The following is a 17,246-nucleotide window of genomic DNA, read 5'->3' on the forward strand; positions in this document are numbered from 1 at the left end:
TGTGGTGGTATTGACTCTTAATCATCAAGCACAAGGCTTGTGCTCCTCAACACTGACTTGAAAACTCCTTCCAACATGAGGACAATCTCCTTGTAGTCAGGCGTGATCTAACCTGCACAGCAGCAGGAAACATCCCAACTGGTGATACTGTCTGGATTTAAGTCTCAGAACATTGATAAAATCACAAAAACAATCCAGACATTAAAATGCATTTGTCATAAGACTTGAGCTCACTGAGAGCAGGGTGGTTTTACATCAAACAGTCTGATATCTCTGCAGAAAGGTCTGAAATTCCAGCTAGCATCAGCCTCACATGCAGCACATCACATAAAACCAAAAAGAAGTCAGCGTAGCTTTTAATCCCACTGATTTCAAGTCTTTTGTTTCCTCTGAAGTCATTTTGGACTCATCGTCCTTTGTATTTGTAATGTTTGTCGACCAGGTGTGGCAGTGTGGCGGCAGCGTCGAGGTCCTGCCTTGTGCTCGCATCGCTCACATAGAGCGCGCTCATAAACCCTACACGGAAGATCTAACGTCGCATGTGCGGCGAAACGCCCTCCGAGTGGCAGAAGTCTGGATGGATGAGTTTAAAAGTCATGTCTACATGGCCTGGAATATTCCCATGGAGGTGAGGGATTACGTTAATCATGATTTTTTTTCTGGGATCACAAAATATTATTCACAGCACATTTGTATTAGTTATAGCACACATCTATAACTTCTAAGTTTTAGTTCTAAGAAACACCACACCACCATCCCATGCTGTTTGGCTACACTCTAACCTACCACTACTTTGCAGTCACTGATCTCCTTCAGGTTACACCGTCTACACAAGATGTAGTCTACCTGTGTGCTCCTACCACCACTCTTATAGGTCACCCTATGTTCCTGCCTCTTCTGGAAGAAAGTATTCACTACAGCCATTTCCATCCCTTTTGCAAAGTCAACCACCATCTGTCCTTCTGCGTTCCTCTCCTGGATACCAAACCTGCCCATCACCTCCTCATCACTTCTGTTTCCTGCACCAACATGTCCATTGAAGTCTGCTCCAATGACAACTCTCTCACTTCTAGGCATGTTCTGCATCACTTCATCATGTCCAACCAGAATTTCTCCTTCTCCTCCAGCTCATATCCTACCTGTGGAGCATACCCGCTAACAACATTGAACATCACACCTTCTATTTCTAGCTTCAGACTCATCGCTCTACCTGACACTCTTTTTACCTCCAGGACATTCCTAACAAACTCCTCCTTCAAGATAACTCCTACTCCATTTCTCTTCCTATCTACACCATGATAGAACAACTTGAACCCTGCTCCTAAACTTCTAGCCTTGCTACCTTTCCACCTGGTCTCCTGAACACACAGTATCACTACCTTCCTCCTCTGCATCATGTCAACCAACTCTCTACTTTCCTCCTCTCCTTCTTCGACCAACAGTAATCTAATTTCCACCGGCGTCCTGTAGGTCAACAGCGCCGATGGCGGTCGTTGTTAACCAGGGCCTCGACCGATCCGGTATGGAAGTCATAGGTTTGATTCTCATCTTTGATTTGGCAAAAGTTTTACGCTGGATGCCCTTCCTGACGCAACCCTCTGTATTTATCCGGGCTTGGGACCAGCACAATAAGACACTGGCTTGTGCTGTCTTGCAGCTACATTACCATGTGCAACACAACCACTTACGAAAATTTAACTCATTAGGGTTCACGGTTTTTTAAAATACAGGTAAACCTCAGCTCACGTCATTTTGAGTTACGTCATTCTCAATTTTAGATTGGTTTTCAAAAAACATACAATAAAACAAAAATCAATTTTACATCATTTTAATAGACTTTTTAATAATAAGTGTAATTCCTGTTTTTGTTTTAAACCTTAAAATTGTTTTATCATTCATTCGGAAATAAGCATCCATGATGCCTGGTAAACATGGTAAAATAGTATTGATATATTTAAATATTTTTCCTATGCTGTTTGAAATCTTAAAATAGATTGGTATTAATGATATATGTCATTGAAAATGCATTCATAAATGAAGTACAGTACAGAGCTGAAAAGGGTTATTTTCAGTTTAGTCTGGAGACAAAATTATTCGACATACAGTAACTTGTTTTTCGACTTGTGTCACGTCTCCTGGAACCAATTCATGACGTAAGCCGAGGTTTACCTGTAGTTTGTTTGACTTTTGTAGATATTTATTGTAGATCTGCTGGCAGGATAAGGACAAAAGACATTGAAATTATATTCATGCATCTTAATGATAAGGTCAATAACATGTCCACATATTTTACCTTCTTCATGTGGTATTAATGGAGGAATATTGTGAGCTGTGCTAGAAAACACATAAAATCTGGGATTCTGTTTAACACTGTGTGTAAAATACAGTATACCCCTGCATTTGCTAAGGATTTTTTTTTTTTTTTTGTAAAGCAGAATTCCATCACGACCTGTCATTCATTATGAAGTTCTTTCAGCGTCTGCTTTTGACACAATCCTTACTTGTCCCACTTTCGAATGTCAGATGTCAAAGATTAACTGGCTATAGGCTGAACTGACAGAACTGTTGAAGCGCTGTGTGCAAGAAAGATCTAAAATACTTCTGCCCCAAAACTAAAAATATGCAAATCACAACACATTGTGCTCTGTCAACCTGTTGCAACAGACTGCATCATGGTTTATTGCCATATTAATTATTTTTCCTGCCACTAACAGAACAAAGAGCGTGCCAGCAAGAGGATCTTCAATCACCGTTTTTCAAAATTGATGTGTTATGATTTTGTTGTGTCAGCCTCTTACATCATGATACGAAGAAAGCATTTAAACATCTGTTAAAGTCGTGTGACAGAATAATGCATAGACACACATACTAATTTAAGACTAAAAGCAATTTAAGCTTCTTTCTGGGGTAACCTGATCTAAATTTTATCTGTTACCTGCTGTTTCCCCCCCATTCAGACTGAATCACAGTGCAGTGGAATCAAATGAAATTATTATCATGATTTCAAAATGATCAGAACTAAATATGTGCAAAAAATACTTACAAATGATGCATAATTTGAAAGTTTTATTGTTTTATAAAACCATGAATAACAGAAAGGAAACAAAAGAACGTTAGAAATTGAATCAGTTTATAACTTTGAATCCCTTTATGTGAGGCTTTAATTTTGTTGAGTTATTAAATACATGTGCATCGTCAGCAAATTACAGTGTCTCATTTTACAAAATTACCATGAAAAAAGCCTTTAATAAGATTTATGTAATTCAGGGGGGTTTTTTTCCAATTGATTTTCATTTATCTTTGTTTAATCCCAAGCGGATCCGAATAAATAATCCCACTACTACATGGTTTATAAGTTAAATGTAGAATCTCTTAAAGGCAAAGTGTTTGTTCTCTACTGCGTAATCTGTTTGAATATGTAAATCCATGTTATGAATAGATGAACATCTGCAGGCAATTCATTCAGTCAATACTGGGGCCTTTAACACAATCTGTCCTCAAGAATCAGAAATTTAACCCAAGCTTTTTCCATGAATTAACTGCACAGCAGAATCCCCACTGTTCATTTACCGAGTTCAGCTTTTGAAGCGTTTGAATCTCAGAGAGCCATTTGCTCATCAACACACATGCCAACTGAGGGTTTGGGCCCTGCAGAAGGGTCCAAAAAATTATGGGATGTCAGAGAAGAAAAACCAAAAATAAATAAGATACAAAAAAGTGATTTTCTCTTTTCTGATATATTGGATGGTTTTATCTTTTGGACTCCAATTAGTCCAGTAAATTAAAGTACACATCCACATCCCCTCATAATCCTTGAGTGGGATGTCTTAGACCTGATAACACCAATTACTTTCCATTGCTGTCAGATTGTATTTATTATGTGATGACAGCTTTAATCTAGATGATCTCAGAACATAGAAAAAAATCAGGACCCCGTAGCTGTTAAAATACGTAACAAATGGCTTTACAGTTCTCCTCAATGGCTCATTATCTGGTGTGCTTCTCCTCTGGCTACAGCTAATCAATTATCTGCTTTGTGTGAATCTGCGTGTTTCTGTGTATCTGTGTATGTGGCTGTTTGCTTGAACCAGGACTCGGGGATTGATATTGGAGATGTCTCTGAGAGGAAGGCTCTGAGGAAGAGACTGCAGTGTAAAACTTTCCGATGGTACCTGGTCAACATGTACCCCGAAATGAGGATGTACAGCGACACCATCGCATATGGAGTGGTGAGCCACCAACACCTTCCTCTCATCAGCAGAAGCCTAAACATCCCAAGCAAATCATTTTAAGCCTTAGTGTCAGGCTGCTGACGGCACAAATACTCTTTAACTTGTTCTTTCTAACCTCAGAAGTTAAGCTAACAATCATTTCCTAGTGGACCTGGTGAGATTAAATATATAGAATAACTGAGGCTAACATATATGAGTTCTATCAATGTCATAAAAATCCTTGCAGCAGGATTTTACGAAGAAGAGAAACCAGAAAATCTGCAGGGAAGTCTGGCAGTGTTTCTATTTTTTCATTTATAGTCACTCTCAAACAGCTTTATTTCCATGGTCCTCCCACCTCACATCACTGCAGTGCACCCCTAATACACGGTGACACACGGGCCACAGTATTATGGCACTGCTTTCCATATTGTATGGATGATTTTTTTCCCGTCTTATATAAACTGACAAATAGTGGAAAGATGCAGCAAGGAACTGGGCCGGCCTCATTACGCTCATTCCTCTGAGTCAGTTGACCTCATTATTCTATATTTGCATTGTGCATTTGATGGAGTAGACAGTTGTGGTAGTGTTACATTAAAATATTTTCTTTTTGGGGAAAAACTTTCTTCACAAGTTTTTTGAGGTCTAATCCATGAATTCCTTCCTTTTGGTCTTCATGTATGAATGTGAGTGAGGACATCTCTGTGCTGCATCTGTGTGTATTTGGTACCGTGTTCAAATAACAAAATGAAATCTGAAGGATTTTCTCTAAACCCCTCTTGTAACTGCAGTCCACCTGTGGTTCCTGAGCGACAACACCACGTGACAGGAGCGCAAAGGTTTTTTAAATGCAAATAAGCTGCTGTTGTCCCCACAAGTGTTACGGTTTTTAACTTTCTGACACTAGAAATGATTGGTTTTGTGCATTGTTGTGGGATAGTGTATCAGATACACGTAGACATCTCCCAGGTCCAAGAGCTGAATCATCCATGCAGTCATCAGATCTCACATCTTAATTCACTTCCCACACAAACCACCAACGCTGGAGATCCCTGCAACAGTTTGTATCTCAGTCAGACAGGCCTTTGTCATTATGCACATGAACAACCCTCTGGTCCAAGTCATTCAGCGAGCATGACTTAATTTCCATATTTATGAAACAAAAATGAAGATGATTCAGACTGTGATTCACATTCATTTTTCAGCCGGCACAGCCTCTTCTGTTTTCTGTAAATAACCTTTATTCTCTTGACATGAATCCCAAAGACTTTGCAAAGCAGATCTTTGAACTTTCTGTTTTCATTATTTAACACCTGCCCAAAGTCACAAAATCCTCTAGAAACACTTTCATATTGACAGCGCGCACCTCGGCAAACACAGCTTAACTTTTTAGATTATGGTTTATGTTCCCCGTGGGAGAAATAATACACTGCAGAGCAAAAGGAGGCAGGTGTTAGATGGAGCTTTTTCATTCTCACTGTGCTTCGGTAGTAGAGGATTTTATCTTTGGGCTGGACGCCCCACATGGTCAGGAAACCAGAGTAAGCCTGCTATTATTAGAAGTCCACAACATCCAGGAAACACTGGACAACCTGATGAAGAAGAGACAACCATTCAGTTTTAATCCTTCGTCGTGGTGTGTTTTGTTTTCTCATTCAATATAAAGTCTATTAATTACCGGTGCTACCTAGAGATCAAAATGAACACATGGTGTCAGAGATACAATCATGGCTTTTACAGACTATAGGACACTTTAAAACTTAATTTTTTTTAATGCTATACTTCATATCCTCTTGCAACTAAGGTATTTGTTATTGACCACTAAATAACTTTAAGTGTTAATGAGTAAATAAATTTGGCAATAATTCAAACTAAACTATCAAACAAGTGCTAAATGCAAATTCTGTCATCTTTGTCAATTTTATCGGTATAAAAGAAAAATAGCGTTTTGCTTCTTAGCTCACCTAAACCCTATGACTAGTATATCACAGTCGTTGAGCAGTCATGACAATTTTATCTGAAGTAAAAGGTCTTTTTAGTGTTTCAATAAGATGTTAATAGAAATGAATGACATCATTGTAGGGAGTGAAACGATTGTGTTCATCTTATTAAATATTTGTGACTCTGACAGCCGAGAGAAGACGGAAACAAGTCGGTTCAGCTTCTCATCCTACATTATACCATGTTGATTACAAGGTTCATCATGAGAACGCAGATCAGCAAATCTTTGTGAATTAATATCAGATTCCCGTTGATCTGGGTCGCGTTTCAAATGAACAGGCTGTTGAACCAAACCCTTTTTAAAAGCAGGGACGCGGGGGTTTTTCAGATGTTTTAACACCGTCACTAAACGCCACAGATCTTTCTTTTTTTTTAATTGTCCAGTATTGTTTGGGAAAGTAAAGAAAATAACTTCCTTTTATTTTTTATTGTTCCAAAACTCAAAGTTGTAAATTCTTGCAAAGATGATACGAGAATTTTTTTATTTTGTAACCAGCATATAGGCGGTGGACTGTATGTCTATGTACATTTTTTTCTCATATGAAATCCTCTCAAGTCAAGTCCAAAAATAGTCATAATATTTATATGAACCACAGACAGTTCATATTTTTTATTATGTTTGTGTGGTTCTGTTTTTCTTCTTTGTCAGCTGAAGAACTCTCTGAAGAATGATCTGTGTTTGGACCAGGGGCCCGACAATGACAACGTCCCCATCTTGTATCTGTGTCACGGGATGACACCTCAGGTCAGAAGCCTCCAGCTCCCCTTCTCTCTGCACCATTGTTTTCTGCAGCATGCAGCATAAAGCCAGGTTTAATACATCATCTATATATAAATATTTATTTCCACCTGTGGTTTGTTCTTACTCAATAAAACCTGTTCCATCTTGAAGAAAAATAAGTTGCTATTCCTCTGTCTTAAAATTGGATCAATGCTGTGGCTTTACCTCATGAAATAGAATCTTTTTTTTTTATTTTTTCCATTAATAAACAGACCTCTATATCTATAAATATATATATTTGAAGCTGTTCTTGGTTTTTCACACACCTTTGTGCAAGGCTATCCCAAATGAATCCACCTCGGGCTATAATACCGAGGTCGTACCTGAGTATTTGTTTTCCGTCTCATTCTTTATTGAGTTTAATGTCCAAATGTTAGCTTTTCTATCAGGGTGGCCTTTTAAAGATTGAAATGTAAAACAAAGATTCAGCTTTATGGTTATACAAAGTTTTGTACTACTTGTGTAAACATGTCTTCAAAGGTTGGTGCACACTGCTTAGAATCACTTTCTATAGTCTATTGATCCGGCCACCCCATAATGTGTGAGCTGTTTGTTTTCTGCTGTAGCAGTTGTAAAGTTGTGTTATAGACTAAAGCTTTATCTCGCTCTCTGATCCCACATTATGGTCTAAATATAAATGAGTCTATTGAATGTCTCACACTTATTGAACTTTTCTTGAGCTGCAGCCAGTTCCCAGATCAAAGTAAGTTAAACCCGGCTAATTCTAAATCTGTTACATGCTGTAAATCCAGGTGTATCAAACAAAGGGTTTATGTAGCATCGGCGTTGCTAAAGAGATTAGGAATCTGCTCTGCAAGACAAATCCAGTCTGCTCCTTATTTACGTTTCAGTGTTATATCATCCGAGGTGTTTGTCTCTGGATTAACGGCACACATATATTGTTGATAAGTTTGCTGCAGTCAGTTAAAAATGTGTCATTGCAAGTAAAAGCAAAACGTTTCATTGAGCTGCTTTGGAGCACCAGACTTCCACCTATGGTGCTGTGGTAAATATAAGCCTGCTAAAAGAATTTTGCACACATGAAAGTAAGTGTCTTCCGTAGTTTACATATTACTGAGTCAGCCGTTCTCTGCAAACATACAGAACAGAACCTGAGCTCCAGCAGTAATACAGAACACTGACGTAAGCACAGCAACAGCAGAAGCTGAAGCCTCACGCAGGCAGGCTGACAGCCGGCAGCGCTCCACAGATGATCAGCACAAATAAAAATATCAGATTAGTCAAAGTCCGTTACTTCTTGTGTGAGAGGTCAGAGACTGTTTGGGCATTACCAGACAAAACACACTAAAATAAGACCAAAAGAACACAAGCAGCTGGATTAACAAAGGTTTTTTTTATATGTAGCCATATATACAGTATATAAGATATCTAGCGATAGATAGATATGTAGATAAATATAGATTTACAGTATAATACATTTTATTCTATTTTTAAATATGTATCTAACTAACCCATATTTTTAAATGGGTGATAACTCAGAGACTAGATTTAAATCGGTCTCACAAACACACACATACGTTATATGTTTTGTAAATGATCAAGAGGAGCTAAACGTCATATTATATTCAGAAGCATCATGAGGTGATAAATTTTTTCAGTATTTGATAATAATACAGTTTTATGTCTCAAATATTTATTTAAAAGAAGCCATTTGAAAAGGTAAGAAGGGAATCTCGTACTACAAATATATGACAAACTGAAGGGTCTCCATTAAGTGGACATTATTGTTCTGTAAGCGGAACAAAGTAGAGTGGTTGGAAGCCAATGGTTTAACATTCCCTTATATGTTGCTTTTCATTAACTTAGTATGTATCATAAGTTAAAAATACAAAGTACAGCATTTACTTGAATAATTTCCACCTTTATAAGATGCACAAATGAGCAATTTCATATCATCTAATACAGTGGACTTTATTTGCATAAAGCAAATCTGTCTGACTGTAAATACAGTCGACAAAAGTCTTCCTCTCTCTCTCTCTCTCTTTCTCTCTCTTTCTCTCTCTCTCTCTCTCTCTCTCTCTCTCTCTCTCTCTCTTTCTGAACACAGGACATGCTTCTCCTCCTTTTTCCTGCAAATCATTTTCAGCCTTTGTCAGTTTTATACAGGCAACCAGTCACTCTTGAAGAAAAACAAACTGTTGCATTCCATCGTGTAGGGCGCAATGATTCGGGTTTCCTCCCCCGTCTTCAGTTAATTAAGAGCTTCTTTTCAATGCATTGCCTTTCCTTCCCTCCATTCAGTCAGGATAGCTGAATAAATATGCATTTTTAGTGTACTGCATATAAATCAGCTGCATAAATGTCTTTCATGTCCAAAGACATCCAAAGAGTAAGCCTCATTTGCTGTGAAAGTTTTCCACTTGTACGACCATACGCGCCTCTAGTCGGGTCATTGTCTGTAAATGTCAGCCCAGCAGACTGAGGAAAATGTAAAAGCGTGGCGTTGCACACGACGTTCAATGCAGCATGTGGACTACTTGCAGAACGTGTACTACACCAGCACGCAGTGGCTTCACATCGGACTCCTCAGTCCCACCGTGGATGACGACGACAACAAGTGCCTGGTGGATGTGAACAGCAGACCGCGCCTCATCGAGTGCGGCTACGCCACATCCAAACGCATGAAGCTCCACTGGATCTTCACTCAGGTACCAACTGATTCCCACATGGTGAAACAAGGTTAAGAAACAGTCACCGGCTCCGAGCCACCTTCCAGTGAAGGGGAATGAGATAGAAAAATGTGGAGGCTTTTAATCATGCAAGAGGTTTAATTTATTGTTTGACTTGAGTACTTCTCAGTCCTGCAACTCATTTAGACAAGAAGAGTTGTTAAAACTTAATGATTGTCTTTCTCAAGCAGCGGCACAGCTTGGAAGAACAAAGTGCCAACTCGCAACAGTTCAACTGCAGTGGGTAAATTTACAACATGCTTTGATTTTGGCTCAGAAGACCCTTCAGCACTGGGTTAATTATGCGTTTTCCTCCTCTGCTCTCCAAATATTTTTTTAAAACCGCTATCCTCTAGGTTTTGTGCTTGTTTTAATAAATCGTTCTTTTGAAAATGTCGGTTCTTTTGAAAATGTTGGTTGTGCACCGCCCCTAGAGACCTGTCTAGTTTCACAGCCTAATGGACACAAAGAGTGCAGAGTTTTCACACGCTTGAACTCATACATCACTCTTCCTCACATCCAACTTTAAGTGGTTCGTTTCTAACTTTGTATAATTCAGTAAGTGGGATGGGAACATATCAGTATATCATGTCTCTGAAATGCGAGCTTAATTATTGATGGCATTTCGGCTGCACGTGTGCATGTTGAGCCCTGGTAGAAATAGATAGCCTTGATGCAGCCACAGCAACTTTGATTAAAGCTAGGAAAGGCTTATTTTTTTATCTTCAAATGTTGCACCATTCTGCACATAACCTGATTAACTGGAGATATCTCTTTCCAGAGAGATACCCCAAATTACTTTGTTTCCCTCATCCTCGAAGAAGGGGTGACTTTGATAAGCCCTGATTGGTGCAGGAAATGAAATACATGCTTGTGTCCACATCGGATGACACTGGATGTTTTGCTTGTGTGTATTGTTTGTACGTATTTTTATTTTTGTAACCAACACTTATATATTGTTCTCCATAGAGCAGGGTAAATATAATGTAAAGCCTAATAAGCCATATGATCTTAAATCAAATAACACCCTTCCCACATGTTTAATGCTTGTGTATACATTCTGTAGCCAACTCCCAGAGGCTGCTTTAACAAGCACAATCAAGATTTATACAGATAAATTGCCGGAGTTAAACCCGGAGCAGCTCCTTTTATCAAGTTAGGCGCCAGATTTTCTGGGATTTGGGGTTTTGCTTTGGCCTCGTTCCAGTTTAATACACCGCCTACATTTTTCAGATTTGTTCAGCAGTTGAAATTGATCTCATGCCGTGTTAATGGGCTGCTTTTTTGCTGTGGTTTGACAGACAGTCTGCCAATTCTGTCTTTGTAATCATGTTTAAGAATATGAGCATATTCTCTCTATCTAGAAGGAGAGTAAATACACCTACAGCATTCAGTTGATATGCAGCTGTGAATGTTATAAGTCAGCTTATAAATAACTTTAATAAATTTTGCTTTTAGAAGTTGGTGCTGAAGCATTTTTTCAGTCAGGAGATATTTCCTAAAGTAGTTCAAATTGTTTTAATTGCACCATTTCGTCTTTTATAGGTTGGCCCAGGACATCACCACAAAATGATGCATGAATATCCCCTTACATGTGTTATTACCAGTCTCTTATCTATATAATAAATTGCTCTTAGACCTCCTAGACCAGGCCACACTCTTACCGGAGGAATAATTTAATTCCCAGTCGGCACATCCTTTCCAATCCTCCAGTTTTTTTCCTGTGAATTCCCCCCTCAATACAGTTTTTTTTTTTTTCTCAGCTCTCCGTACGTTGAATCGACTTTTGTAAGACTCCTACAATCACATGCTGTTAGTCTGTCAATGGCAGCAGTGAAGAAATCTTGCTGGGTTTCATCAGGATGCTGGAATAAATCTGCTGTACGAATGTGTTCACTGTGTTCAAACTGTGGAAACAGCCTTCATATAAAAGTTTGATTACTGTTGGACTTCTCTTTCCTTTTTCACTATGAATAGTTTTTCCTACATATTTTTCATCCACTGAGATATAAAATAATAGATTTCCCCCTATTTAATTTAGAATGACTTTAAATAATTCTTTTCAAGCTTCAGAACCAGTTGCAAGGTTTTCTGACACCTTGTTGTATCATCTTTTTCTACCGTGGCTTTTCATCCAATGTGTTCTTCTCGAATCTTGGCCGGGCTCGGGTGAAAGCTAACGACTACTCGAGCAATTCCATTATCATATTTGCCTTCAGACCTTGTTGATGCTATCTGGTGGACCCAGTGAGGATGGTAGTATGAATCAGCCAAAAATGCCCAGAGCTCAGGATGCCTCAGCAGCTAACATCCAAATCCATTCAGAGCAGTGTGGGTTTAAAGGACCCAAATTATATTGTGTACACAAATTGTTCTTCTCGCTCAGCAAAGCTTTAACCAGCTTGCTTTTATCTTTTCAGGGAGGATCCATTCAGAACAAGAAATCAAAGAGGTGCCTGGAGCTTGTAGTGAGCAGTGACAATGAGTTTGGCTACCAGCTGGCTCTGCAGAAATGCACTGGACAGAAATGGTTCATCACAAATGTGCTGTTTAACAGCTTTTTATGATCGACCGCAGGAATGAGACATGTCAGTGACTTGTACTTCCTGTTGCGTGCGTGGGTGTGTGTGTGTGTGTGTGTGTGTGTGTGTGTGTGTGTGTGTGTGTGTGTGTGTGTGTATTAATGAATAAGAACCAAGAGGAAGAGCAAGAGAGGAAGAGTGTATGGCTGAATATGATCATTCTGAACATCACAATGTCCTCTGATGAGCAGTCGACATCACATTGTAAATGTTAAACATTTTATTTTGCTTACAAAATCAGCCATAGTTGGTGGCTATTTTGCAGATTTGACATATTTAGTATATTTTGGGGTAAATACAGTACAGTCAATTTTTTGTTGACTTAAAGGATATATAAAAGGTCCAATCTGTTTTTGTACTGTTCATAATTGCTACTGTGTAGCAAGCTTTTTTGGAAAATGTCCTTGCTGTAATTCTTTTTATTTCAGTGTCTCAGTTTTGTAGGTTTGTTATTTGATTCAGCTGTGACGTTGTGGGAAAATGTTGAAAATAAATCTGAGCATTATTGAAAATGTTTCTTAACAAACCAACCTCATGATGGTATAAATACCTGAAACTCCAGTCAGAAGACAAGAAGACTTTTGGATGAAACATCTTCCACCTGAAACAGACGTCCAGTTGCCTCAGATTCTTCCTATAAGGATTACCTCAACATGGATGAATGAGAATCTGCACAAGCACACTGAGTGCAAAAGCCTTTTTCTTTTGTTCTTAAAGGCGATCTATGATCCAAATCTTCACAAAAATAGCTGCCCTGAGAAGATCTCAAACTGCTGTCAACCTGAAAAAGATTTTTTTGCTTTAGCTTCAATGTCTGATGTGTCAGAGTTCAGTGCTTGTAAAGTGACAAAACACAATGGGAAGAATAGAAATAGAAATCCTCTTTTCTGTTTGACGACAGAAATGCTGCATAGAAATATGCAAAACACAGTCAAACACAACTAAATACAACACAGCTTTAAAAGGAATGCTGCAGGTGCAAAAATATAGCTGCATCTGAGTGTGTTTTCTTCAGCACACTGGAAGTTGTAGAACTCTACAGATTTTAAAACAAACATTTCATCAAACTATACAGTCCTGTGAACATGCACACCTATAAGTGGATAGAAAACACTGATAGCTGTTACTTTGTAATGGTAATTGCAGGGGAGGAAGCTCAAATGCAGTTTTTCTGCTCTGACTGTGCACCTGAGGAGCAGCACAGCCTGTTTTCAACACGCCAGTCCTCATTACCATTCACGTTCGGGCAGAGCTCTGCAAACCATGATATTAAAAATACATGGAAACCCACTTTCATCCAAAAAGACCTCCCTCACCAACACACTTTCTTTTCTAATAATGTAGAAAAGAAAGTCAACGCAACATTTTAACTGGGCGCATTACTTCCTGTCAGCTGACCCCTTCTTTCCTACGGATGCACTTTTCAAACTATGAAATTGGAATCCATATGCTTAATATTTTATCATACACACATGTATCACCCATATTGATTTAGTGCGACAACTCATTTCACAAAATAACTTGAAAAGAGGTTTGTTTGTTTTTTTAGGTTGGCACTAAGTGCACTGCAGAGAATTAAATTCCCAGCAAATATGGAGTAAAAGGATACGTCCAACTGTGTCCCGCTGTGCCGTGGAGCTGCCTGTGTCGGAGAACCAGTCACATGTAGTATCAGAAAAAATACTGCCCTGATTTTCACAAAGACTGCTGATAATATGTGGGTGAGTTCGATATCAACCATTTGCAAAATTACAGTCATTTCCCCTGCTGTGTGATCTGTATCATCATCTGGATCCAAGAAGGAGATTCTTCACCATTAAAGGATAATTACATGCGACCATTTCCTCAGCTGAGCTGCTTTAGCATGGGGTTACAATCTCTGAGCGCCATCTAGTCAAAGTATTTAAAGGGTAATATTGTAGGTAACTTGGCGGCGCAGACGTGTTTCATGGAAATTTTCCAGGCTGAAATCTAAAGTATAACTCTTGCGAATTAAATCTTCAGAATTTGAGCCCGTAAGTTTAACATTTTGGACAAACCTGCTGTTTTCTTCTTGCCTTGAGCGAGGTGGGATGATTGAAAACACTCTTTTTGTAAGGAGCCAGCAGTCCGTTGGCCTGGCTTAGCAAAGACTGAATGCAAAGACCGAAGGAAACAAAATAAAATTCACTCAAACAGCAAAGTCGAAAAATGTCAAGTTGTGGTTGGCTTGTCTACAAACAAGAAATAATGTATTTAAAAGTGAGCTTTCTAGGTGATTCTTCAGAGCCTGGCTAACTGCTTCAACGTTTTATCGTCTTACTTCTAGGCCAAGCAGTGCTAGTTACGCTACAGATGTGAGAGTGGAGAAGAATTTCTCCTCTAACTCTTGACAAGAAAGGAATAAGCACATTTGAACTGTTCCCTAAAATAACATCTAAGTCAGACGACTCCTCTCTCTCCCCATCTGCCGTCTTGTTCTTCTGCATCTCTCTCTACCTTTATAATTTATATTTTTTCCTCTTGCCGGAGACTGCTCTCAGAGGAAGCTTATCATATCTTGTTGTTTTTTTCTAGTCCAACATAAAAACATGAAACAAAGAGGAATATATTCCAAGCAGAGCTTGTGGTGTGATCAGGGGAATCAGCTGTTTGTGGAATAACATATGGCAAAAGGAAGCAGCTTGACAGGAGGGAGAATATGTGAACACCCCACAGGATCCACTGAGGAAGTTTCTCTGTTCTTTCTCCTGCAGGAGAGCCACAGGTAGCTGTCAATACTGCAGGGCAAATGGGACAGCACACAAACACAGAGTGGGGATAATTCTTAGTTAAAAATAAATGTAAACTTGCAAGTACATAAAATAACTTTTCATTTACAGCCAGCAGTAAACCAGATTTAGAGATTATGCTTAAGTACAGTTTACTAGAACTATGTGGCACATGAAATGTGTGTGGCAATCATGCAACCAAAGTGTCTCACGTGTGCCTAAATGTCATTCTTGTTTTCTGTTTGCGTGAATCTAACTTGAGACCATGTAGCCATGGCTACAAGGCCTAAACTGTGTATTCACACACATATCCCCAGGCAACAGACCATAGGTGAGTGTGTGTGTTGTTTTTTTTAAACTGACGGGATGTAACTGCCCAGAGATGCAGATGTAATTTTAATGTTTGCCCTTTTTCATGTCATGCTTGAATGCTTTGACCTATGCAAATGAACTGGCTGACAAAATCGGGATTTTTTTTTTCTGTGCATTTCTGTCTGCGAAGAAGTGATGGGGATTTGTTGCAGTGGAAATTGAAGTGGAAGTCTGAAGTTGTAGTGAGAAATCTGAGTGAAAGTGTAGGAGTTAAAAATGTGATGAGAAAGAGATTTGAATACCAGTGACCCCAGAGGGATTAACTATTTATTGACAGACATCTGGACAGTTCCACATACTCTCTCTGGTCACGTCTCGGCTGTGCTAAAAATCCCACTTTCTTTTGTTGACAACAGTTTATATACTATTGATGACATGTTTACATCAGTAAAACCAGGGTAAAATCTGTCAGAAAAAAAAACCCCGACCACTTTAATATTCATATTTAACACAAACTTTAAAAAAAAAACATGAAGCGTTTAATTTTCAGTTCCAGTCACGATGTGGAAGATGAAGATGATGAAGATGTCCTAATTAGGCTTCAGGACTATGGATAACAGCCGATCACATGAACATAGCAAGAGGATTTAGTCTAATGCAAACAGCCTGTAAGACAGAAAATTAACCTCATAGATTAAAATTTCACATTATGTTAAAATAACTCATCAAACATTAGACTAAGTCAACAGTTTGCTCTGAGGTCAGACTTCATGTGGTCTTTAGAACTTTCCTGTTGGTGCGTCATCAGCAGCCTTTTGTCCTCTTACCCACATCTCTGTAAACGTCTGAGCAGGAAACAAACACACAATGTTTTTATGTTCTTGGGGACGTTTGAAAACTGAGACTGCTGACAATTTGGGTCGGGTTGAAAGTTAGAGCCAGAAAGGTAGATTATAGACTACTGTAAGAAAACTCAGTTCATGAGCTGCCTGTTAATTCATTTTTACATCCCGCTTCAAAGCAGTGATCTGTTGTAATTGTTGGTGTTCATGTTTGTCCGTTCGTTCGTTCGTTTGTTAGTGAATTCACCAAATATCTTTGCAACCGTGTCAGATAGAAAGATGAAACAAAAAGTACATTACTTGGGCGGTAAAGGGGATGAAAATGAAATGCTGACCTTGACCTTGAGAAAACGAAGTCAAGGTCAAATTTATACTTTTGTACTCTAAGAAACCAAATAAGATAGAAATACGAGGGAGTAGGCCAGTGTAAGACCATAGATCAAAGCTACCGCTTTGATCTATGAAAGTAAGTCAGAGCACTAGCTTTGATCTTTGACCTATGCAAGTAGGTAAGGGTAAAGTTTTAAATTCAGAGGTATCGTGGGATGTTGCAGTCTATGACTGCCTTGTTAGTAATTTTGTTTTAAACACTAAATGGATTGAATGTTCGTGTTTGAAACTGTATTTTGACCGTGGCATACTTTTCTCAAGGTCAAAGTCATCATCTCATTTTCATCCACTTTGACACCCGTGTAATGTGCTTTTTTGTTTCATCTTTCTATCTGCAACAGTTGCGAAGATATTTGGTGGATTCACTAACTAACAAACGAATGAACGGACGAACACACAAACACTGACAATCACAATAGATCACCGCTTTGAAGCGGGATGTAATAAATAGTTATATTATTACTTTAATTTGAAGTTGCGTATTAACATACTTACAGCCCAATAACATGGTGAATTTAATGATAGCTCTGACAGAAATATCTGTCTTTCTGACCACTAAATACTTTGTTAGGTTCATCCGCTAGCTGCCAACTTGCCAACACCAAGAACCCCAATAAAAGTTGTGGAAGGAAACCAAACCAGGAAAGCAACCAGCTGGAAAATCAAAAGATTGAGCTGCAACAA

The 17,246-nt window shown here is 38.8% G+C and overlaps 1 protein-coding gene across 2 annotated transcripts in view; it reads left to right on the forward strand.

Moving 5' to 3' along the window:
• The window catches only part of galnt18b (UDP-N-acetyl-alpha-D-galactosamine:polypeptide N-acetylgalactosaminyltransferase 18b), a 68,442-nt gene extending 55,680 nt beyond the window's left edge, over nt 1-12,762 (forward strand). For both annotated transcript variants that reach the window (XM_068321704.1, XM_068321695.1), the window contains 5 exons: nt 443-628; nt 4,092-4,229; nt 6,865-6,960; nt 9,501-9,665; nt 12,107-12,762. In XM_068321704.1, the coding sequence (XP_068177805.1) occupies nt 443-628; nt 4,092-4,229; nt 6,865-6,960; nt 9,501-9,665; nt 12,107-12,253 (732 nt within the window). In that variant the 3' untranslated portion in view covers nt 12,254-12,762. The remainder of the gene's footprint in view (nt 1-442; nt 629-4,091; nt 4,230-6,864; nt 6,961-9,500; nt 9,666-12,106) is intronic.
• The last annotated feature ends 4,484 nt before the right edge of the window (nt 12,763-17,246 follow it).

The sequence above is a fragment of the Antennarius striatus genome, chromosome 1 (assembly GCF_040054535.1).
Source record: "Antennarius striatus isolate MH-2024 chromosome 1, ASM4005453v1, whole genome shotgun sequence".
NCBI classification, from domain to species: domain Eukaryota; kingdom Metazoa; phylum Chordata; class Actinopteri; order Lophiiformes; family Antennariidae; genus Antennarius; species Antennarius striatus.